Consider the following 24,060-nt stretch of genomic DNA (forward strand, 5'->3'; position numbering starts at 1 on the left):
CTTTCTGTGAAGAAGCTTTTCCTAATATCCAACCTGGCACAACTTGAGCTTGTTTATTCTTATCATGTCACTTGTTGCCTGTGAGAAGAGATTGACCCCCACCCCACTCCAACCTCCTTTGAGGTAGTTGTAGAGGGCAAAGATATCTCCTCTAATATTTTTGTTTCTTTTTGTCAGTTTCTGACTACTGTTCCCTCCACCTCCTACCCCCTGCCTCCTGGCAGGAGATCAAAAGTGGAAAGATTTTAGTTGAATTACACAAAATTATTTACTGCAGGGATATCAGATTACACCAGAAGAGACAAAGGAGCAAAATGGGAAAAAACAAAAATACTCAGCTAAAATCTGTACAGGACAGCCACTACCACTCAAAATTAAACTGAAGAAGGGAAAAGAACCTAGCCCCTGCCTCCCCTTGACTTACATCTCACAAATATTACTGATTTCAGCCAGCATTACTCACAGTATTGTAGAAATATATATTTGATGTGGCTCAAACTACCAGTTTTACTTTTTTCCCCAGTTGTTGTTTCGTTGTTATTTTTAGGTTGTTCATTTGTTCTTCTTGTTCTACTGCCACTGAATCCTAACCTAGGATAACCTTTGCAGAGAAGCATGCCGGCAGCAGGACTTCCCTCCTTAGCATAGTTTAGAACTCCTAACAGATGATGTACAGTGATTTGCATTTGTTAACACTACGTTATAAATGGTGTTTTAGCTACTCAGTTATTCAGTACCCAGAGATCTTTCCAAAATTTATCCAAAGATGCTTCAGTTTTAATTTACACTATTGTCAGCAGAAAGCCACAAAGTAAGTCTTAAAAGCATTCTTTGTATTACTGACCTTCCCATCTTTAAAGCTCAGTATTTGTCCCTATTTTGTACCTTGAGTAGTTTGTACATAAAAATCTTTTACTGGATTACGTTATTTTTGTTTTTGAATTCTTGTGAAAGTAGGAACAGAAGACCCAAAAAAGACCTTCTGAATGTGACTGCTTAATATTGACTTAAACAGGGCGTGTCTTTCCTTTGCACCCAGTTACATATTTGAATGTAAACTGCTATTAATCAAGAGCATGTAATGCTGTGCTTGGATTTATGTTTTCTGGTTTTGTAAGAAAACCAAGTTCTGATAAGCAACAGATGGAGCTGAAAACAGAAACAGAGGCCAGTTGGTTTCTTCTTCCAAACACGGCAGTGTAAATGCATTCTATACTCCGCCTCCTAAAGATGAAAAGTTTGACCACACAAAGTGACTGATATGAGAGGGTTATCACCATCACCACGTGTCTGGGAGTGACCACTGATGCAGCACCGTTCTCCTAATGTGCCTAAGAGGCATCCCACCAATGAGAACCCTGCAGAGGATTAAAGGATGGATACCCTATTTAAAAAATCTGAACAGCTTTAGGTACAAAGTAGGTGTCAACACACTTTGCTTAGAGACCATGACAGTTCCAAGTATATAAGGCTGATTTTTAAGCATGCAGAAAACTCTTGTGCTTTTTTGATTTTGACAGCAGGTTTGGATGCATAAGAACACAGGACTGTGATTCACATTAGCTAAAACCCTGTGCATAACCATAATTACCCAAACTGCAGTCAGGAGACACAGCCCAGTATAAACCCTTACCACAGCACGAGACTTGCAGATCAGAGCATATCAAAACATGCACACTCCCATTTTAAAAGCGTACAGACATTCTCATTTTTGATGCAAACACAACAGAACTGTAAGTCTTAAAAAATAAATTATGTTTCAAGACTGAACTAATCACTACATTGCTTTTAACTTGAAAATGCTAGGAAGCTTATATTGTATACAGGCTATATAATACTATGAAATGCACAGCAAGTTACTAAAACTGTGTATAAGGCAGAAGATCATCATCTTAGTATCTTTTGGAAAACAGATGATTTCACAAAGCAAGCTGATGTGACAGTAATTTATTATATTCCTGTATGAAGACTTAAAATACTAGTACAATGCTACAGGTTGAAAGTCAACCCTATGCAGAAGAACGGGTGAAAGATTCATATGCTACTAAAGAACTACCAAAACACTGCTTCCAAACAGGCAATCAACAGACCAATGTGGTGCTAACAGTGATGCCAAGAGGAACTCCTCTTAGGAAAAAAAAAAAAATTGGGAAACTCTCTTATGGAAGATTTCACTCACAGATATTTTTCTGGATTCAAGTGTAGAAATACATAATTTTCTTCAGAAGCTGCCTTGAAAGAAGTTTTGAGAGAGAGACCAAAATACGGGAGGTTCGAGGGACAGAATAGAACTACAACATGATTTCTAAGAGTCTTCAACAAATGTGTATTACAGATAACTTTGTAGCACTTTACAAAATGTACACTATATAAATTATATATGCATATACATTAGTATTATTTCAATCACTAAGTTCTTCCTCATCACTGAAATAAGCACTTTTCTTAATCCGTGGACGCTTGGAATCATCTGCAATTGAGGATTCTCCTGCAGTCTGTGTCCATCTTTGTTGTTCTTCCTCAATTTTGGCTTGCTACAATGAAAGAAGGAGAAGTATTAGCTAGGATTAAGAAAAATTAAGATGCATTACAAATAATAATGCTAAATATTAATATGCATTGAATTATTTAATGCTGAAGAATTTAAAAGGTTTATCTCAATTTCCAGATAAACTGTGTGATGAATGCACTAGAAGACACTTCTGAAAATAGTTCTTGTGCTCCAATGTCAAGTCTTCTGCAGCAATGCAGGCCTCTGCAATGAAGTGCCCTCTGGGTTCAAAGAGAGGAACTTTGCTTATGGCAAACTTGCAGAACTACAGAGCAGGTGAGATGGGAAGAAAAGAGTGCACTGCATTTTAAACTGACATTACTGAATCAGCTTTGCTCCACTAACAATTCTGTCTGTTGTCTTTTGCAGTCATTCAGGGAAAGGGTTAAAGGCTATTCCACTAAAGGCTTAAACAGACGATTCTGATTTTTACTGGGAAATATGCTATCCCAGCTAAAATCTTTGGATAGCAAGAGAAATGGAATGGTTTTACTTCCAGTTGTGGAATTTTCAGAGGAGGTGGGGGATAATTGTGCATATTTGCATCACTTTTTTATACTGCGTTATGTCAAGGTGTTGCACTCACTACAGTCATATCCAGAACAAAATTATCTTAAAATCTCTCAGTTTTTTTTTTTTTTTTGTGGGGGAACAAGGGCACATAGGGAACAGCTGTGGAGTAGGAAGCCAAGAAATGTGAACATCAGGTCAGGCTTGGTCTGTGTACTGAAACAAAAGCCTGTAAAGAAGTATTAAAGAAGACAGTAATATAGCTGTCAGACTATCTATCCACATAATAAAAAATGCATTAGGTATGTTTAGAGAGGCCTATTTCAGGCAAAGGAAGTGCTTCAGAAATAGACATTGTTCAAGGTTATTCTAGAGTGAGGGCAGAGGATACAGCAGTTAAGAGAGGAGAGAGTGATTTGTGAACAGAAGCACTAATAGATCATCACAGCACAGATGTCAGAAAAACAAAAAGTGAAAGGAGCTTGAAGGAAATAAAAAATTGCAATGCACAAATATGGCACTAGTGAAACTGTAAAATCCCCATAAAACCAAACAAAAAACCTCAACCAAACAACAGTCCACCCATGCCTGAACATGACTGCAAAAGGAAGAAAGCAAAGATAGTTACAACTACTGCCAGGCAAGAGTGTCCTGAGTACTACAGAGTGGACAGACCTAAAGCTGTATCTCAGGGCCTCTGAAAAGCAGCTAAAAAAGAAAACACAGTTGCATTTAAATAATAAATATGCAGTGCTTCCAGTTTGTACCTGAAAAGCTATGGCTTGGCTGAGGCTATCTAGAGCAGGGTCTTCTCCTTCCTCTTCACTTTCTTCTTCCTCCTCACTTCATTGTGCAGAGAGAAAAAATATATATATAGCTTTATTTTAAGTGTTCAGTATGAAAAAGCTTCCTAAAAGTAGCAACACGTAAATAATTACACATACATTTCTTCCGGCTCAGCTATTTTCTTTTTCTTCTTCTTTTCCTTTTTTTTTGGTGGCTCTCGCTCTCCTAGCATATTTTTAGGACAAGCATAACTTAAGTGGCCTGCTTCCTTGGAGAAAAAGAAATATTGCTTAACAGAAAGCATTACAAACAACTCTATGACAAAACATATCATGAAGAATGTTGATGTAAGAGAGTTCACAAGGGAAAAAAAAGGGAAGTAATTAGTAAGATAAATGGAACGCTGAATTAGAACACAGAAGACAAACTCTTCTCTAAGCTTGCCATGGAAACAGAGATTGGTGGTGATAGGCACATTTAACTGCAAACTGAGAAAAGCTATGAGCAAAGTAAATTTTCTTTGGCTCCTGAAATAGCTGAATACACTATGGTAGGGTTATATGTTCAAGAGAAGATATAAATCTCAGCATCAACAATTTAAAAAAAGGGGGTAAGTCAAACATTTTTGCTATCCAAGTGTCAATGTCCCATGCTATTATCTTCAGGAAAAGCAAGGAATTGCCTAAAAGACACACTCATGTATAAACCCAGTTGTTTCCAGTATTTGTTTTACTGCTAACTATATAATGGATTTCCAAAGATACATCAAAAGCAGCTATTTTGAAGCAAAAACTAGGTTCTTAAAAATGGTACAACTGTTATGAAAACTGATAATATCAACAGGAAAAAGGAAAATTCAACCCTCCCCAATTTTAACAGCATTAACCATGGCCAAAATGGAGAAATAAGCTAGGATTCTGTGCTGGTTTTGGCTTGGGTTCCTTCGCAGCACTGGCATGGGGGTTTGCATCTGTGCTGAAAATAAGTGTTAATCGAGAGATGTTTTACTTATGGCTGAGAAGTGCTTACACAGATCAAAGCCTTTTCTGCTCCCCATACCACCCCACCAGCAAGTAGGCTGGGGGTGCACAAAAAGCTGTGGGGAGACAACCAAGAAAGCTGACCCCAAATGATCAAAGAGACATGCCATACTATATGACATCATACTCAGCAAATGAAGTTGAGGGGAAGGTTGGAGCAGGGGCTGCTGCTCAAGGATTGGCTGGGTATAGGTCAGTTAGTGGTGAGCAATTGTTTTCATTTGTACCACGTGTCTTTCTTGGGGTTTATTTCTTTGTTATTTTACTTTTTATTACAGTTTATATAATTATTATTATTATTACCTTTCAATTATTTAACTGTTTGTAACTCACTTTTACCCTTCCAATTCTTTTCCCTATCCTGCTGTGAGACAAGTGAGCTAGTGGCTGTGTGGTGCTTAGCTGCCAGCTGGGGTTAAGCCATGACAGTCAAAAGATGGAATATGTAAGTTAATCTCTGATTTTACTCACCCCACATTCATAGCACTTAGATTTATCAAAGTAGTTACGCCTGCGAATGAATTCCGCTGCTCTTCCATTATCAATGGCAATACTTGCTTTTATAACTCTTCCAAACAACTACAGCAAATCAGGAGGGGGCGGGGAAAGAAAAAAAAAAAGGTAAATATTTTGGGACTGTAAACCCAATCCTCCCTCCACATCAGTTCCCACAATTTACCTGTTTGTTATTAAGTGCTCGAGAACAGTTTTGTGCAGATTCTTTATCCAAAAACAAAATAAAGGCGACTCCTTTGCTCTTCCTTGTGTCTTTGTCTTTCATAATAGTAACTCTGAAAATGTACAACCATGTAATTGATACACTAGAAGAGGCATTTTTTCCCTTAAATGTCTCAGTGGGATCTTAGCTTTGTTATATAGCAGAAAGGGAAGTATATTTAAAGCTCACTAAACAGAAATTCAGAGTGACATCTAACCTGGCCACATGTTCATAAGAAGAGTAGAGATGATTTAAGAAAAGTGTATGTAGTACTGTTCTATAAATATTTCCAACTGGAATCTATGCAGGTCATGGATGCATATGTTATTTTACCTGAGATACAAGGTTAAATCTTCAGCCTGAAACTGAAATCAACAGCTCCAGTAGCACATTGAGGAATTTAAGACAGTTTTAGACTCAGGAAAAAAACCACCACCACAACCAAAAAAAACCCCAGATAACCAAAAAGATTAACAAGAGGTGAAGGCAGGGAGGAGCCCACACAACCTTAATGCTTTCAGTTTTAACATCAATTGTATTTAGCCCTATAAAAGCAAAACAGTGGGAAACAGGATGCCAGTCTGCACGTATGTGAAAATAAAAGCAACTGGTAAAAGGTCAGGAATAAATTCTCCCTGTACCCACCACAGCTAGCAAAAGGTTCAGACATAAGGCAAACCAAAATTATATGAGGCAATACGACATTTAAAAATAAAACCCAACACACAAACCCTGCTGCAATGCAGAGGGCCTACCAGAGAACCTGTATAAGTAAGAGATGACCTCCATAGTCCAGAGAGTGTGAAATAAAAGATCAGTAAAGAAAGCTCAATTTTCCCCCAAACAGAATAGAGTAGAATTAACCAGGTTGGAAGAGACCTTTGAGATCGAGTCCAACCTATCATCCAACACTATCTAATCAACTAAACTATGGCACCAAGCACCCCATTCAGTCTCTTCCTAAACACCTCTAGGGATGGTGACTCCACCACCTCCCTGGACAACCCATTCCAATGGCAAAGATAAAGCTTAGAATATTTTTTTACCAAAGCCCCTCAGACAAGGATGCCTCCAACAGGAAGTGCTGAGTTGAAATGATTCTATTAATTCTTTTGCTAAGTTACTTTTTCAAGAGTTCCAACGGAACTCTAATGAGACTGTCAGGCTTCTCACTGGGATATTGAATGGAGCAGTTAATAACACAGGCAGTGAAAGAAACAAGTGTGACAAAGATTTTTGAAGTCAGCAACTTTTCAGAACCCTAGGAAGTTTGATTTCTCACTGAACAAACTGAGTTGAAATCATAATAATCAGGATACACTGGGGTGAGAAATGCAGTACAGAAGAAAAGCCAGCATGATTTTGTTTGAGTCAAGACACACTTCAGAAAATAGTCTATTAAAGCTTATTTAATTAAGTTCAAGCTGACCTAGATGGCATTGGAAAGCTCTCTGCAAAGTGTTTTAAAGTCCCTGAACAAAGACTCTACAGAAATCAAGCTAATATTTGAAAAGATTTTTCTTTGGAATGTGCTACTAGTTACAAATAGGAAAACTGATTCTTGTTAGTCTCAGTTTCACAGCAAAATGGGAATAGCAGTAGAACACCCAATATCTGCACTGTTCGTTGTCAGGTCAGCTTGCAAAGGGGTAAAAAGAAGCAAATCTTGCTATATATATAAAAAAAAAAGGTAAAAAAAAAATAATGGCAGTATTTTACACATGGTATTCTGTGATTTTTTTGCATTTAACTTCTAGCAGGGACTAGACAAAACATCAGGAATCAGCAGGTGTGAGCAAGTGATTTTTTTGCAAAATGGTATGGAAAAACAGTAACAGCACAGACACCATTGCATATTCTTAATTAGGTACTTCCACAAAGGATGCAGTACAGCACTTCTTCATAGGCATCTGAGAACACTGTTTCTGTTACCTATGACAGTGAAAAAAAGAAGCTAGAAATTATTAAAAAAGGGGAAAAAACAAAGAGAATGCTGCTATGACACTTTTAAAATAAGCAATGCATCATACAGCCAATACTTCAAACAATTCTTATCCTCCTCTTACACAAGTCCAAAACCCAAGACAGTAAGAGAACCCTACTCCCAAACATTAAGAGTGTAGGTATATACCCAAATGAAAACATGGAAGTCAGAAGTGTCAAATTTACAGAGAAGAGGCACCTCAATGGATGAACACCTAGTTAAATGTTGTTACTACAATGAACAAAACCAGATCAGACACTCCATTCTGGAAACAACAGAGACTGTACATGTGCAGTTGTACTGATCACTTCATGTCTACTAGAGCCCCACAAAAGAGTTTTCCTCTCAGTCAATTTAAAAAAGGTAAGTTTTTCTTACATTGCAGTCTGGCTTTTCCTACCATTTGTCACCTGGAACACACTACTGAGACCTTGAAAACTTTGGATTTAACTACATGTCTCAGCTTATTATAACAACTACTACAAGTTAGAGTAAATATTTACTGGTGTAGGGTCAAAAAGCTGAAGTCTTGAGACTTATTACTCAGTCTTTTAAAAAAATAGAGGAACAAAACACCAAGTTCCTTACTGTAGCATTTATTTCTATCATTTGACTGTAGAGGCAGGTGTTCACAAGTATTGTTCATGAATACCCCACATATTAGAAGTCATTACTATGCAGCCCTACATCTGATCTTAAACAGTCACAAAACCAAGTCCCTTGAGAAGCTCAAATAGAGGAATTATACATTGTAATTGTGGGAACTATTTGTGGGAATCATGACATCTAGTTCACCAAGGTAGAACCTCCCACTTTTAAACTTACCCACTCATATCCTAGGCAGTGTTCAGGGGAAGGAGTGCAATGCTCACTAAAACAATTTTGTTTCAACTATTTCAGAGAAAAGACCATTTGCATATAATAACATTGTACTTGCTCTTAAGAAGTGGTTAGCAAAGCCTCCCCAACACAAGTGTTCTTACATTACGTGTGCATCTGAAAGAACTTTCAGTTGTTAAATTTATACTTTATTAAAAATGAACAGGACTTCAACAGAATTCCACATTCCTACTTAAAGTATAAAAAGCACAAGACCTGCAAGTGAAGCAAAGACATGAAATATTTAAAATGAAAGCTACCAAACCAGCAGGCTGTATCAGGTCACTTACTTGACAACTTTTCCATACTTGGAAAATATCTGAAATACAAAACAAAATAAAGACTTAACAACAGAAAATTACATGGCATTAGCAATAAATTCATCAAGACAAACTGCTAAGATTTTGTGTATTTACACTCAAAATTGTTGTCAACAAATTTACTCTGAACAATGCAGCTCTTAAAAACTTACCCTGTACAGATCGTTGTTTGTCAAAGCGAAGGGTAAATTGGACACATACACTGTGCTTTTGCTCGGTGCCAACCCACCACTCATTTTTCTGATGGAAGGGAAAAGAGAGAAGAGTTAAATTGTATTTAACAAACAGCAATTAAAAAACAGTTGCAAGACTTTTTTAAAGTTGTTTTTCAAATCTAGCCCAGAGAGTTAGGACAAAGTTGGAGGAAAGCATAGCTTTCGTTTCTCTTTCATCATTTTACATGAAATTTGAATTTGCCTCTTCATGTTCTACAGAAGATATAAATTTCTTTTTTTCTTCCCTGGATCCAAAGCATATTTTTGCTGTATGCAAGTCCATTTGTAAGTCATGGAAACACAGACCTAAGTTAGTGTACTTAAAATAAACCTCTGCTGACTTGTGCAGTAAAGAAAGATTTAGGGAGAAACAATTAATGCCCATTTATTAAGCTTTATGTTCTATATCTGAAGTTAGTGACCTTTGTTCCAAGTACCTCCTGCATGCTCTGATTCTTCATACAAATTTCAGTTCAGATGCATTCAAAACAGAGTAAATCACAATTGGTTGGGGAAAGGAAAACAAAAAAAAGAAAAAGACAAAAAGCTTCCCTAAAGCAGAGTCCTAATTATTGTGGAGAGAGGAAGATAATAAACTGACTTTATGATGTATCTAAGGTGCTAAAGCAGTAAGGATTTCCTCCTGTATCTATTGCTCAGGCTTCTACACCACTATGGAACTGCAAGAGTCCAGAGCTGGTCATGGGCAGTATCTCCCCTAGAAGCAGAGCCCTCCCCTCATCTCCTCTTCCTGATTAAGCATCTGTATATTGGCAAGAACCAGAGAAATCTCAAAGCCATTTTCATTTCCAATCTCCTTTGAGCTCTTAGAGCTAAGTATGTCTGGAAACAATGAATCAGTCAAAAACCACTTATAACTGCAGACACACCATCTAATACTGTGTGAAGAGCAACCAATCTGATTTGAAAAAGAACAGCCTGTGTTGTGCCTCCTGTTTGGACATTTCCCAAAAGTTTAAGAGGTGTTAAAGTCTGTGCAAAACACTTCTTCCCTTTGATCCATTCTGCAGCCATGGCTCAGTCCAAGAGCTTAGTGAATAAAAATTAAGACCAGAGTAAAGCACAGCCCTTATAAGAGGGCACAGCAATAAATACAGCAAAACACACAGTCCAATTACTGCTTCTGCAGCCTCATTCCTGTCTTTTGGCACCTCTGCCCAATTTCCAACTGAGAATCAAGCCATTTCTTCAGCAAGATCAGCTTTCTATTTTATTTTCAAAATACAGACAAAAGCTGATGACAGGATAAAGAAAGTAAAGTATTAAAAATCAACATCTGTTGTAGCACACAGTTTCTTAGGGGACTATTTGGGTAGTGAATCTGAGCAGATTGCATGGCCAAGTGCCAACAAAGTAACTAATATCACACCCTAATCCAGCTGTGGTTCATTTTCTGGCATTTCACGACTCAGTCATCTGAAGACCCGATATTCCCTGCAGTCACTGATTATCCAAGTGTTTTGCCTCTTTCCTGACATGCTTACTGTATCAAAATTCATTTGAGTGGCAGCTTCCAAGTGATTGAATTTTGAGATTTTTCATGTTGAGAGACTGATTTTTGGCATGAGCAGAAATGGCAGCATAAAGGTTAAGCAAATGAGAGCAGAATAAATTTGCAGTAAGAGCCACACACTGCATCTGGTGTTACACAGACCAGATTCATTATCCCAGATTTCTTGCTGCTTGGCATTAGTATCCTTGACAAGTCTAACCAGACTGACTTGGCAACATTCCATGTGAACAAAGTGCAGTTACCCAGATGCACAGTGGATACAAAGGATTTGGTGGAAGCTACTTTAGCACTGCATTACAGTACACTGCCAATGCTCACTAATATGTTGCAACAATGAAGGAGCAAACAGCAGAGGTGAACCTCACATGGCTGTAGACAGCTATTGCACCTTTTAACAGGAGACCAAGGAAGCCCCATATTAATGAATAGTGAGGACGGCATGACTGGAGAGCAGCCAGCTTGCATATTCTGCAACACCACAATGCAAACCCCAGAGGAGAAGGTGATACATCCAGTGAAGGTTACTACAGGCCTGACAGCTCAGCCAATAGGAAATTATTAATGACTGCAAGCTACAGAAGTGTCATTTTCAGCTGCACACTTTTTCCAGGAGCTGAAATTGTGCACCCTGGAGCACTGGCTACCAGACAGCTGAGGCTGAGCTTTGTTTCTAGTTCCCTGGACAAATTTAAGTGAAGTAGTCTTGCTGCTCCATCTGCCCAAATATTCTTAGCAATTGGTATTGTTTAGGACTGTTGTGACAGGACTTCTTACTTTTAATGTCTGACTTGCCAGCTAGGCACAATTTTAATAAAAGAAGTACAGTGTAAGACGACAGCATGCTCATGTTCAAGATGGCAAAGGTTCAAATTTACCACTCCAGGAAAGGGTACATCCCCAGATCAACAGGAGGACTTCCTTTTCTAAATTCCCAAGGCTCCCTGGAATCGTTTATAGACATCTTAAGTCAGCACATACACTAAGAGTTTTGCACAACGTTTGAGCCACTCACCTATCTGGCTAAAGACCTTACTGTCCTTACTGTCTTCTGCAGAACATTAAAAAATTATTTTCTAACAAGAGTAATCTCTAAAAAAGATCGAGTAAGTTAAAATGCAAATTTTTGGTTATCTGTTGTGAATATAGTGCTACAAATGCAGCTTTAGATCCAACTACTGTTAGAATTCATCCCACCCCAATAAACCTTAACAAAATGTATAGTCTTAGCTGATCCATTAGATTTTTTTTTTTTGGTAAAGCCATCACAAAGCCACTGTGGGGATAGCAAGAGCCAACACCACAAACAGTAGTCTTCCTTCATTTATGAGGGCCACCCTTGCCATAACAGCTTCATGATTATTGCTCAGACATCGTATAGCTGGGGGGAGGGGTGGGGAAGTTGTGGTGTGGTAAAATAAACTAAATTCCAGCTTTATGCTAACTCTCCAGATAAAACACATCTCATCTGGAAGCTCACCATTACAAGGTTCAGAGTCCTTGTATTTCAGAGACTTCCTAACTTCATAAAACTATGCAACACAAGTATTAATGTTTCCATGACATTCATTCCTGTGGATGACCAGTCTCTCCGCTTTATAGCTTTTCCGCATACAGGCTGACAAAACATTCCCAAGACTTTCCCAAACCATCTGAGCTTTCTACTTGCTGCAGGAGACTCATTTGAGAGTTATGTACAGTTTGGTTTCTATATCCTGCTAGATATTCCCCCAACATACAAAAATATTTATGTTTTATGAATATTTTTATGGGTCTCCCTGATTTTCAGGTTACTTAACTTTAAAGCATCATCTGGAAGCCAGTACATTATCTCTGTGGAGTTGAGCCCAACTCCCATTAATGTAATAGCATCTCTCTCATACTAATGTCTATTTATTTATCATTTTCACATAATAACTTCCAGGATGGAGTTGTCTCTCAGTACTGCCACTTCTTGAATTTAACCATTTTTGTCTTTTTCCAAAACTTGAATTAAAAGAAGTCATTTTTTGACAAGAGCCATCTGTCAGTAATGATTAAGTCTCCTTCAAAATGTACTGGGTACACAAGTGTATTTTGCTTTAATCCAATCATCTTAATGCAGCATTGATAACTCACATTGAGAACACCATCAGAGAAGACAATGATTAATTTCAGTAATTGGCTTTTCTATCCTGTCCCAGAACACATAAGGACGTCACCAAAATAGTTCAGATGCCTCTGAAGCATCAAGTGGAGTCTCAATGTACTGATATTTTCATGAGTTAATATCAACATTACAAACTTAAGCACAAACTTATGTGGTCATTCCCTTTTAAGTATATAACAGAAAGATCAGAATTGTGATTTTATTGCTAAAGCATGTGAACTGTGATTTGATTATTAAAGCATGTGGGTAAATTACTCCAGACACACTCACTCAGGCTAGCTTGTTCGAATTCTTCTGTGACAAGAGATGACCTCAGCTTACACCAGGCTGGACATTAGAAGAAACTTCTTCACATGAAAGGGTTCTCAAATACTGGAACAGGCTCCCCAGAGAGGTGGTTGAATCCCCATCATGGGGATGTTTAAAAAACACATAGATGTAGTGCTAAGTGACATGGTTTAGCCCCAGACTTGATAGAGTTAGGGAATGGTTGGACTCTACATTCTGAAAGGTCTTTTCCAACCAAAATGATTCTGTGACCCTTAACAGGCCTTACTCTATTTCTGATTTAACAGTACCAACAGAGTGTAGATACAAATCAACAAATCATTAGCTGTGGCAAGAGCACGGCTCAATCTTATAATCCAAGGTGGAAAAGTAACCCATGCTCTCCCTGGTCCCAGAAAAGGATATTAACCACTTGCTACCATTCTGTGTGACACTAGGGGCACATAATAAGAAATTAAAGATAAGAGAGATTATGCTCTATGTAGTCACTTGAACAATATAAAGCAAATATAGCAGAGGATCAGAATTTGGGAAATAAAGCTAACAGCAGAAAAATCTGTCCCAGTCAAAGATGTTGACAAAAAGGATCCATGGTTTGAATCACACTACTGATATGTAGTAATCCAATTACAAAAACGTTGGGACAAGATTGGGCAACTAGGGACTACTTTCTGTTTTAACAACACTTTCTTTTTCAAGGGATTTCCAGCATAGTCAGGATGTGAGAAGAACAGCTTGCTTCAATCGCATCTAGCATCACCTTGCACTCCACTCAGCAGGGACAGGCCCAGATTACCTCCTAAAAACTCAAGCTAAACAAGCGATTCAATTTCAGAGCTCAGTAAGTACGAACCAATACTAAGGCAAGAGAACTGCAGAATATTCGGAAACTTCCACACATTGTATTAAAGCGTTTAGCTGTAAGGAACATTACCCTGCAGATCCTCTACGACAGCATTGCCCTAGTCGCAGCAGCTTCGCCCAGCTGCCGCGAAGTGCCAGGCCGATGCTTCCTCGGCACACAAGTCCCTCCTCAAAACCACAAAAGCCTAAAACGGATCCAACAGCCTCCCCAGTTGTAAACAAATTATCCTGCCACCCACGATACCCTCGTTACGAACCACGGACGGGCCGACTTGACTCGGCCTCCCCGCGCACCTGCTCCCGTGCCTACTCCCCTCAAGGGGACCCAGCCCCGCAGCGGCCTACCCGTCACGGCAGAGCTCCTCAGCCCGCGCGGGCACCCATGGTGTGATGCGACACAGGACGACGCGCGGGCCCCGACGGGCCGCGACACAAGCCTCAAGCAGACACCACCTACCGCCCGGCACGGCGGCGCTCTTCCGCCGACGAGCAGCGGTCAGCGCGAGTCCCAGCCAATTGGCGGTGACGACGGCGGTCAGCAGGCAGGCGGGCGGAGAGTGTTTCCGGCAACGTCTGCGGAGCGCCGGAAGCAGCGGGAGCAAGCGCGGCGCTAGCTGGCGAGCACGTCTGCTGCTCAGCGGGAGCCGGAACGGGAGGCGGGTGAGCGGCGGGGGCCGGCCCGGGTTAGAGCAGCGGGCGGCTGATTCTGCCCGTGCGGGGCTGGTGCGTAGCCGATTGCCTGGCTTCCTTCTTCCGCGCAATGAACGTGGTAACTTCATCATGTCAGATCTGATTGCGTGGCCCTCAGCAGCGGCCCGCGGGCTCTTAGGGCGGCGGTTTGCCATTTTGGTTCCCTTGTGAGGCGGTGGGCGTTGCGGGGCTCGGGAAGAGCACTGCCTTCCCTCCCGCTGCGCCCCGCGGCGCTTGGGCGCTGCGAGCACGTGCTCCGGTGTTTGCTGAAGCATTCGTGAGGCTCGTCCTGGGAGACGGCGCCTCTGGGGGCCTTTGGAGCGGGGCTCCCTTCTTCCTCCACGGCGTAGGGAGCCCGGCTCGTGGGGCTTCCTTCCCAGGTTCCTCAGAAGTTGGGGTGAATAGAAATGGCGGGACGGGAGGGCTGGGAAGCATAGTATCTTCTGGGCAGGCGGCTGCGGTGTTAGCACGGAGGGTGACTGTTGTAAACCTTACCTTTTAATCCTTTAAAAAACCCGAGCTTGCCAGAAAGTTTTGATTCTCATTTTATTTGTGTTTTTGTTTGAGAGTTATTTTAGACTTGAATAACTAGTAGAATGTTTGGGGGCTGCATAAATCCGGCTGGAAGCACTTCCGGGGAGGCACCGTGTGGGTACCATGGTGCAGCGTCAGTATCCTTATGTTGCTAGAGAGAGAAATAAGAGACGAGTTCGTCACTTAGCTGATTTCCTTAGAAGTACTAGAATAAATCTTTATGGTTATCTTAACAATGGGGTGCCTTGAAATATGTTTAAAGCCTTTATCAGTATTCAGACACTTTAAACCTCTCTCTCACACTCCCTAAGCAGGCTCTTTACAATGCATTAGTTTTCATGGATAGTCTTACAATTATTCTTTATCAGAAGTGGCTGGAACACGAAAGGATCAAAGACTGACAGAAATACACAAAAAGATGTGGAAGCTCACAGAATCTGTGCCAGCACTAACTTGAGTATGATACAGTGATTTGCGCTGGGTGAAACATTCTGAGCTGGTTGTTCCTTTCAATTGTGAATGTTGAAAAGCATTGCAGTTTTGGCCTGTGACGACAACAGTATGATGAGCTGACATTGTTGTTGAAATGTTTGTGCTGCAGAATGGAAGGTCACAGCGAAGGGGGTGATCCGTACAACTGTCTGCGTTGATAACGCTGGTTCAAAAGCCTTATCACAGCCTGTATTCCTTTCCCAGCATTAATACTAAAGAAGGATGAGAAGTTGGTAACTGCAGGTATTCAGGCAAAGATCAGTGCTAATACATCTGTCATTCTATTAACACAACCCCCAAGGAATTGCCTCTATTTCTCTTGCTCCTAGTGGTATATTAGAGTGATATGTTAAGGAAACTGAACCAGTGGGACTGTACATTGTCATCAGAATGCTGCAGTTGAATAAAATTAACTTACACATTTCTGCCTTTTTTCCCTTTTGAGCTGAGTGTTATTATGACCTTCATGGTCAGTGCTATAAAATTTTTAATTTTTAAATTTATTTTTCTTTTTTACCCTTTCTCTTAAGCCAAAATTATTGTGAACAGGTCAGGAGAGATTGGAAGAAAGACTCTTCCTTCAGGTTGTTGCTGTTTAGATAGAATATGCCTAAAGTTACTGCAGTTATGATTCTAAGTGCTTTTGAAAATCTTGCAGCCTGCTATTTGTTATTAGAAAATGAGTTGGATTCTCTCTGTATCTCTGAGGTTTTTTTGGTGGTGTTTTTTTTTTTTTCCCCCTCAATGCTTCCTTCACAGTATTTTATGTACTGTTGTGCTGGATTTTTCCATCTGCTCTTGCACTTCTGCTTTTTCATTTTAAAATAGGGGACTATGTCTATTCAGTGTTTTCTGCCTGTCCCAAGTGTGGAGGGAAGAAGAGAAAGTTACTTTATTTTCCTCAAAACTCAGTTTTGTCTGCCTTGCCTCCTGTCTAGGTAAGAGATACTGGAATATCTCTGAAGCACTATCAAAACCAGATTCCAGTTGTTGGAAGAAAAAGCAGTGTTTTCTGTCCACCATTGTGTCTTCAAAGTACAAATTGTTGCAAATTTGGCCATAATATTTCCAAGAAATTGCAATTCTCTAAACATATTTCCTTGGTCTTATTTGTACAAAAGCATCTAATCTGTTTTTGAGAGCTTTCCAAAATGGAGGAGAGAGAACTGGTCCACGTTTGTCAGTCTTTACTGTTTGTCCTAAAAGCAGTAGCATCAGAGAATAGTGCAGCTGCCTGCCTCTGCCCTTACAGCACAGTATCGTTTTTATGCTTTTTGACATATGGTGAGCTGTAGCCATCTGGATTAGAAAACTCTGTGGTTTTGAAACAAAAATGTAGATTCTGCAAAAGGCTGATAACGCATACTGGGAAATTAGAACTTTCTGATAAGTAGATATTTGTAGACTGATGAAAATTGATGTCTGAAGTAAGCAGAAACAGGCAAGAATAGTGTGCAAAACGTAGATTAGTGGGGTGCTTTTGCAATTGTCAGGGTGTTGTGTTTTTTTGTTTGTTTTTAGTATGTACGTTTTAAATTTTGTTTCTTTCTAAATAAATAATTGATCAATAAGGAAAATCCAGCTATGCAAAAAATTTAGTGTCTAAGTTAGCCGTGTAATCTGTTTGATGAAGAAATCCTTGTAGTACATCAGTTACACCAGCATAGAGCAAGGCATGGTGCCGTGATAATCTGAGCAAAGTCATTCTTGGCAGCTGGCCACAGTGGAGCAGCTTGCACTTTGTTAATAGAATGGCTTCTGCATATGCTGCAGTATCTTTATTTGAGATAAAAACCTTGCTTTGGGGAAAGCAGTCACCTCAGATGAACAGTAGGAAGAGGTTGTTTATTACAACAAGCGATTACATGTCATCAGCTGCGTCTGGTGGTATACACTAATAGAAAATAGTGTGATAATGATATCAGGTGTGAAATTTTTTTTTTTATTTAAAATTTTTGTTTTAGAACTTTGTACTGAGAACAGATTGATCTGAATACAGTGTAGTGAACTTGAGGTTTGATCTCTTGAATCCTTGTTAATGAAGTCTTCTCATATTGATGCTAAGACTTTAGTCTCTTCATGATTATTATTAAAGATGTGTTAAGTCACATCATGTAAGAAATTGAATTCCACCCCCCCCCCCCCCCCCCCCCCCCCCCCGATAAACAAATGAAATGTATTCAACAAGAGTTGTAAAAGTCTTGGAACAGGCTCCCTAGGGAAGTGGTAGAGCCACCATCCCTGGAGTTATTAAAAATATGTATAAACATGATGCTGAGGGATGTGGTTTAGTGGTGATTTGGCAGTGCTGGGTTAATGGTTGAACTTGATAATCTTAAAATCTATTCCAACCAAAGTAGTTTTATAATTCTATGATTCTAAGATGCTTGGTAATGCATTTTCCCTACCTCTAAATGTTTAGTTTAAGTCTCCTTGGTCCCAGCTAAAATTTGTCTGTTTAGTCTTCTATACAAAATTACTGTTCTACATTTTTATCTTGCCAGTGTTTTTAGCAATGTACTCAATAGCTGATTGTATGTGACTAATTTCCTTAATTTCATTCTTCTGAATGCAAAATACTGTCATTTTTGAGAATTTTCTACCACCTCCATACTTCTTGTCTGATGTAATTGTGTAGTTTTTATTTCTGTTTAGTCTGTTGTATCTCTGTCTTTTTTTCAGCTTGTGTTCTTGTTTTGTCGAAAGCCTGGTGACAATTCTTGCTAGATTCAGTGAGGTCCATCAACAGTGATCAAAATGGCTGTGTTTTTTATCAGCCTTGTTGCCTGATAATATACCAGAGCATGTACATGAACGTGGTTGTGTGGTGGTACAGACCGCCTGGAGTCCGCTGTGATGTCAGAACCAGCCAATGACGTGTTTTTGTCTTGGCTGTAAGTGCAGTGACTGGGTACAATTTGGTACTCCCTAGGTGTATCTGAAACTCCAGTTCCTTGACAAGCTTCTGCTGCATGCATTGTAACCTGCTGTGCAACGAGCCAAGAATTTTTGTCAAATGAAAAAAAATACTGTCCAAAGTCAAATCATCTTAAGATCCTGTAAATGAGAGTCCTAAGTGGGACCTGTGGAGCTCTCCAGGCTTGCAGCAGGCTCTGACTCTGTATCTTCCTCCTGTGTCCTCCACCCAAGTTGGGATGCTTCTTGAAGCAGATTTTGCCAGGATTTCCAAGGTAGTCTGTGTGATTACAAGAAAGAGTTCAAAGATTGTCTGCTGACAAATGCTGACTAAAAGGAATAGTAATTCACTGCAACTGGATTTTGTGAAATTTCAAAGATCATTTGGTACCAATAATACGTTACAAGCTGCAAACAGGTTGACCTCTATATCTATAGGTGTATGTTGAGCTCTGTATAACTGTGTGTGTGCTAACCATTGAATCTCTGTGTGTGTATGTGGCTGTGATTTGGCGTAGGAGACTTCATCATCTCAAGTGAATTTTGCCATTTCTAAATCCTTAGGTGTAAGTCACTGTGTTCAGTATAGTAAAATTCATTAAACCACTCTGATGATTAAGTATTGCTTAAATAATTCATACTGATCTTCTGATTAAGTGTTAATAAATCTTGAATTGTTGCTGTGTCAGAGTTGTGTAAAATCTATGATTGCTCATTTTGTGACAAACAGAGCAGGATGCTAAAATACTCATCCATGACAGTGCCTGATAGTGGAGTGTGTTGGGATGTTGGAAGCGGCTTGAGTGACAGGGTAGCATGATGTGTAAGCTTACACTTGGCTTCAAGCACTTAACCTGAAATTTTTTATTTTTTTTTTAATGTTGTGTTCAGTTAATATTTTCAGTTACTGCTGCAGGCAGAAGGGCACAAATGCTCCTATATTTGTCAAAATGCAAAATACCTGCTTAAAAAACATATCTGTGTCCAGCTTCAGGTATTTGCTCTTGGTCTAAAAACCAAGTGAGGCTTGCCATCATGTACCAAAGCCAATAGTGTGTGAGAGGTGGGTGAGCTGTAGCAAGCAGGGGTAGGAGTAGGTGCCAGTGGGACACTGAAGAGCTGTCCAGTGGGTATGGGCAGAAGGAATGGTCCACTGTGGGTCAAGTGCTGGGCATGAGGGACTGACAGCAAAGTGTTTTAGGAGAGAGAGCATGACACCATTTCAGTGTAATGATGTTGTCTTGCCTCAGCTATTTCTGTCCATCCTTGTACCTGTAAAACACAGATACAAAAAAAAGTGGAGTGTGTGGACAGTGTAAGAGCAGGTAGAGTGTCCTTCTGGTGATGTGGGAAAAAGAGGGCAGTGTAGCAGCTGATAAGAATTTTTTTAGGCTTTAGTAAAAGTCTGAACTAGAGAATGAAGAAAAGTTGCGACAGTTAACTGTGAAAGTGCCAGGACGGTGCTTCTGTTGAATATACTGTACTAATAGTGGCTTCAGAATTAATAACTGTTATGTGGAGTACACTGGCAAAAGCAGGGACAGTAGGCCTGCTAGCTTTTATCCTTGCCAAAATCAGAACCAGTCAAAGTCTTGGTGTAATCAGCTTTTGATCTTTGATCTGTGCTACATCAGACTAGTCCTTTATCTTGGTCCTGGAATGTACTTAAGGTCAAGTCTGTTCTAAACTGGAACAAAGTTTTAAGAAGATACTCTGGTTCATCTGCAGCAGTGGTAGGGCCAAAATCTGCCAAGCACAAAGGATTATTACAGTTGAGGAAAGAACTACTTCATCAGCTACCAAATAAAAAGCATTTGTTAAACAGAACTTTTCTGGCGACTGCATTATTTTTCTCTACTTAATGGTGTTGAAAGGCAGATAAACATTAAGTAAACATATTTAATATTTTTCTGAGTGTTTTTAAGAAAGCAGATGGTAAAAGGGAAACAAAATTCTGGAATTCCTTAGACTGTTTTATGTGTAATAATTTGTCATGGGAAGTTTTTTGTTTTTTGTGAATTCAGCTGAGTAGTTCATATTCTTTCTCAATAGAGTGTAGGAAATTAACTCTGTATTCATTCATATGGTTGAAATATATAGATTTAAAATGTCTCAGGAGAAAATTTAGTTATGAATATATGTGCCTTTTTTTTTTTTTTTTGCTGATTCCAGTTTTTTTCGTAGGTTAATTGAATGGATCTTCAAAACCAGAGCTGTTAAAACTGATAGAAAAGTAAGTATGTGAGTTAATTGTTTTTTATAATAATATATATGTGGCTTAGTCCTACCTCTGTCTGCAGCTAATAAACTCTTTTGCCGTGTTGATACTTAACAAGCTGCCTGCCAGGCCTATTTCCAGTTGTGGTTTTATTTTGTGAAAGTAGATAATGGTATGTCTCTCCTTCTGGTCTCGGCTAATTGGAATTTTATGGTGTTTAGTGGCATATCGAAGAGATGAAATGTGGTCTGAAGGGCGGTATGACTATGAAAGAGTTCCGAGAGAACGTCTCCCTCCAAGGGTTCATCCTGATGTAAGTGTATGGTATTCTGCATTATACCTTTACACTGTATCTTTACACCATGATGTGTGCCATAGGGCTGCATTTATGCACTTCTGTTAAGTTTGTAATACACCCTAAATTCTGTTATTTTCTCAGAGTGGCTGGAGAACAGCCAGGCAGAGAGGGACCTGGGGGTGCTGGTTGACGGTAGACTGAACATGAGCCTGCAGTGTGCCCAGGCAGCTAAGAGGGCCAATGGCATCCTGGCCTGCATCAGGAACAGTGTGGCCAGCAGGAGCAGGGAGATCATTCTGCCCCTGTACACTGCACTGGTTAGGCCGCACCTCGAGTACTGTGTCCAGTTCTGGGCCCCTCAGTTTAGGAAGGATGTTGACTTGCTGGAACGAGTCCAGAGAAGAGCAACAAAGTTGGTGAGGGGTTTGGAACATAAGCCCTACGAGGAGAGGCTGAGGGAGCTGGAGTTGCTTAGCCTGGAGAAGAGGAGACTCAGGGGTGACCTTATTGCTGTCTACAACTACCTGAAGGGAGGTTGTAGACAGACGGATGTTGGTCTCTTCTCCCAGGCGGCCAGTACCAGGACAAGAGGACACAGTCTCAGGCTGCGCCAGGGGAGGTTCAGGCTAGATGTTAGGAAAAAGTTCTATACAGAGTGAGTGATTGCCCATTGGAATGGGCTGCCTGGGGAGTCGCCATCACTGGAGGTTTTCAGGAGAAGACTTGATGGGGTGCTTGGTGCCATGGGTTAGTTGTTTGGGTGGTGTTGGATTGGTTGATGGGTTGGACACGATGATCTTGAAGGTCTCTTCCAACCTGGTTTATTCTGTGTATTCTCATGTCCTATCTAGTAAAAATTACGTATTAAATCCATGCATGTGCTTAGTATTTGCCAATAGGTTAATATGTTGGAACTGAGCACGAAACATCTCTTGTTTGAGAGAGCAAGTGACTTGTCCCAGTCTAAACTAGATGCTCATTATGTATCAAGTACAGATTGTAGCAGAAACAGCTTTCACATCCTGGTCAACAACATGAAGTTGCAAGTACTTGCACAAATAACTGTTAAGTGGGCACGCCCTCAGATTTCATGTAATTATTCTTCTGTATGTCAGTATAGTTATCTGATAGAGACTTTGTGAGGTTAAAGCATGGAGCAGTTGTCTTTTAGCTTCAGAACACATCTGTGTAAGACACCAAAAAAAAGGCACCCCAAAAAATGTGCTGGGAATGTTCCATGAGGTAGGGTAGATCAAGCATTGTCTCTGTGTCATTGTATATGTAGATTCTGCTTTGCATTGGTATGGCTGTAGACTGGCTTTGGATTGCCCTCTAGTGAATTTGTTGGGTGATCTCTGAATTCAGAACTTAAGGTTTTTTTTGTATGGTAGTTTCTGAATTCAGTATTGTTTTCCACAAAAGCTATTGGTACATTAGGTTGTAACTTCTGCTGTTAAAAAGTAGTTTGAGTATCTTTCCCCTCCTCCAAATTGCATAGGCTAACTCAAGGCTCTGCATTTATAGCTTGTGTTTTCAAGACACGTAGGAAAAATACCTTATGAAGTGAGGAAGACTTAAAATACAAAGTCTTGCATTCATATTTTTGTTTGCTTTTTATTTGCTGTTGGTTTATACAACACTTGGTTCTAGAAAACTTAATTTGTACCCTTTGCTATTGTGCAATTTGCATTTGATAAAGGATTCTTTTAATTGCTAAATGGAGTATGACATTTCATTTGGAGGAGATACAATAAATGAATTTTGCATGATAGCAAAAAGCTATCCAAAACTTGACTTAAAAGAAAAACTAAGAGTGTTAAAACTGTCTCTGTTACTTGAATCCTCAGATCGCTTACTGCACTGTATTGAGAAGGTGCTTATCTGTTCAGATTGTGAAAGCAATGACTGTCTTCTCTATATTCTCCACAGTGTGGAGGGTATTACTGACATTTGTTTTACAGCCATTACAGGTGTAACTATTGCATTCCTAAGATATGTAGAAGTCTCTGAGAAATACATGTAGGTGATGCTCGAAATAGAAAGTAGCAGATGCTTAGAAAGTAGTTAATGCTGCTGCTTGAAGTTCAAAATAAACTTCAACTATGTTGAAAATTTTCCCTCTATCATTAAACCTGTAGTGGATAAGGATTGCATCTGAATGGTGTCCAAATAGGGTTAAGAAGTTATTCTGCTATTGAACTGGCGTGATTTGTAATGATTGTTGTTCCCTTGTGCTGTTTCAGCTTTAAGATTATTATATAGTTCCATGCTTAGAGGTTACGTGTTGGTTTTACTTCTGTGTGTTCACTGCAGATTTCCAACTGTTAAAAGCAATATGATTTTGTTTTGTGTTTTAGGATGATTATCATAGAGTAGTAAATGTTGTGCCCAAGAAACCACCACTGTTTGAAAGACCTGTGGATGGGAATTACAGTCGGTATGACGATTACAATTATTCTGAGTACAGAGACTATGAAGGGGGTCGCAGTTTCGCCCATGACCGAAGAAGTGGCCCACCACATCGAGGCGTACGTAAGGTGGTTGTACTCCCATCTTTATCTTCTCATTAATGCTTGAATACCAAATGATGGAAATATTATTTCAGACAGAGCATTGCTATTAGTACTGTTCTCATAAACTGAAATAGAATGAATAGAAAAAAAAACATTCTGGTTTTGATACTTGGTGCTTTTTTTGCTGTTATTTTGCTTCTGAGGCTTTTGATTATATGGTAATATCTATTTGCTGCTGCTTATGGTCCTAGCTGCTCTGTTGACTTAGAAAAGAGCCCTTGTCCGTCATAGTGGAAAGCTCAGAGTATGAACTGAGAAAACACAAGTGCCCCTAAGTCCTCTGAGGCTTGACGGGACTCTGGGCAACCTGATCTAGTTGAGGATGTCCCTGCTTACCCAGGGTGGGTTGGACTAGATGTCCTTCAGAGGTCCCTTCCAACCCAAACCATGCTCTGGCCCTGTAGTGGAGTGCAAAGTTACCTGGATGAATAGAATGATTGCAAAAGCTTTCTATTTAACAAGTACTTGAGGGGTAAGTGTCAAAATGAAGATGCCAGTCTTAGT

General features: G+C 39.8%; 2 protein-coding genes across 4 annotated transcripts in view; one reads left to right on the top strand and one right to left on the bottom strand.

The window, feature by feature from the left end:
• The window catches only part of LOC104299096 (YY1-associated factor 2), an 80,354-nt gene extending 66,013 nt beyond the window's left edge, over positions 1-14,341 (bottom strand). Inside the window, exons 1-8 of one of the 2 annotated variants that reach the window (XM_054178032.1) lie at positions 14,181-14,334; positions 8,941-9,028; positions 8,759-8,787; positions 5,567-5,678; positions 5,359-5,466; positions 4,006-4,115; positions 3,829-3,904; positions 1,933-2,534 (exon numbers count right to left, since the gene is read on the bottom strand). In XM_054178032.1, coding sequence (XP_054034007.1) covers positions 2,403-2,534; positions 3,829-3,904; positions 4,006-4,115; positions 5,359-5,466; positions 5,567-5,678; positions 8,759-8,787; positions 8,941-9,024 — 651 coding nt within the window. In that variant the 5' untranslated portion in view covers positions 9,025-9,028; positions 14,181-14,334 and the 3' untranslated portion in view covers positions 1,933-2,402. Of the gene's footprint in view, positions 1-1,932; positions 2,535-3,828; positions 3,905-4,005; positions 4,116-5,358; positions 5,467-5,566; positions 5,679-8,758; positions 8,788-8,940; positions 9,029-14,180 lie in introns of those variants that run through there. The other variant, XM_054178029.1, reaches the window with a different exon arrangement.
• An 86-nt stretch (positions 14,342-14,427) lies between these two features.
• PPHLN1 (periphilin 1) overlaps positions 14,428-24,060 on the top strand; it is a 66,621-nt gene continuing 56,988 nt past the window's right edge. The window contains exons 1-4 of one of the 2 annotated variants that reach the window (XM_054178596.1): positions 14,428-14,496; positions 20,654-20,700; positions 20,907-20,998; positions 23,341-23,520. In XM_054178596.1, the coding sequence (XP_054034571.1) occupies position 20,700; positions 20,907-20,998; positions 23,341-23,520 (273 nt within the window). In that variant the 5' untranslated portion in view covers positions 14,428-14,496; positions 20,654-20,699. The remainder of the gene's footprint in view (positions 14,497-20,653; positions 20,701-20,906; positions 20,999-23,340; positions 23,521-24,060) is intronic. The other variant, XM_054178597.1, reaches the window with a different exon arrangement.

Source organism: Dryobates pubescens, chromosome Z, assembly GCF_014839835.1.
Source record: "Dryobates pubescens isolate bDryPub1 chromosome Z, bDryPub1.pri, whole genome shotgun sequence".
Lineage (NCBI taxonomy): Eukaryota > Metazoa > Chordata > Aves > Piciformes > Picidae > Dryobates > Dryobates pubescens.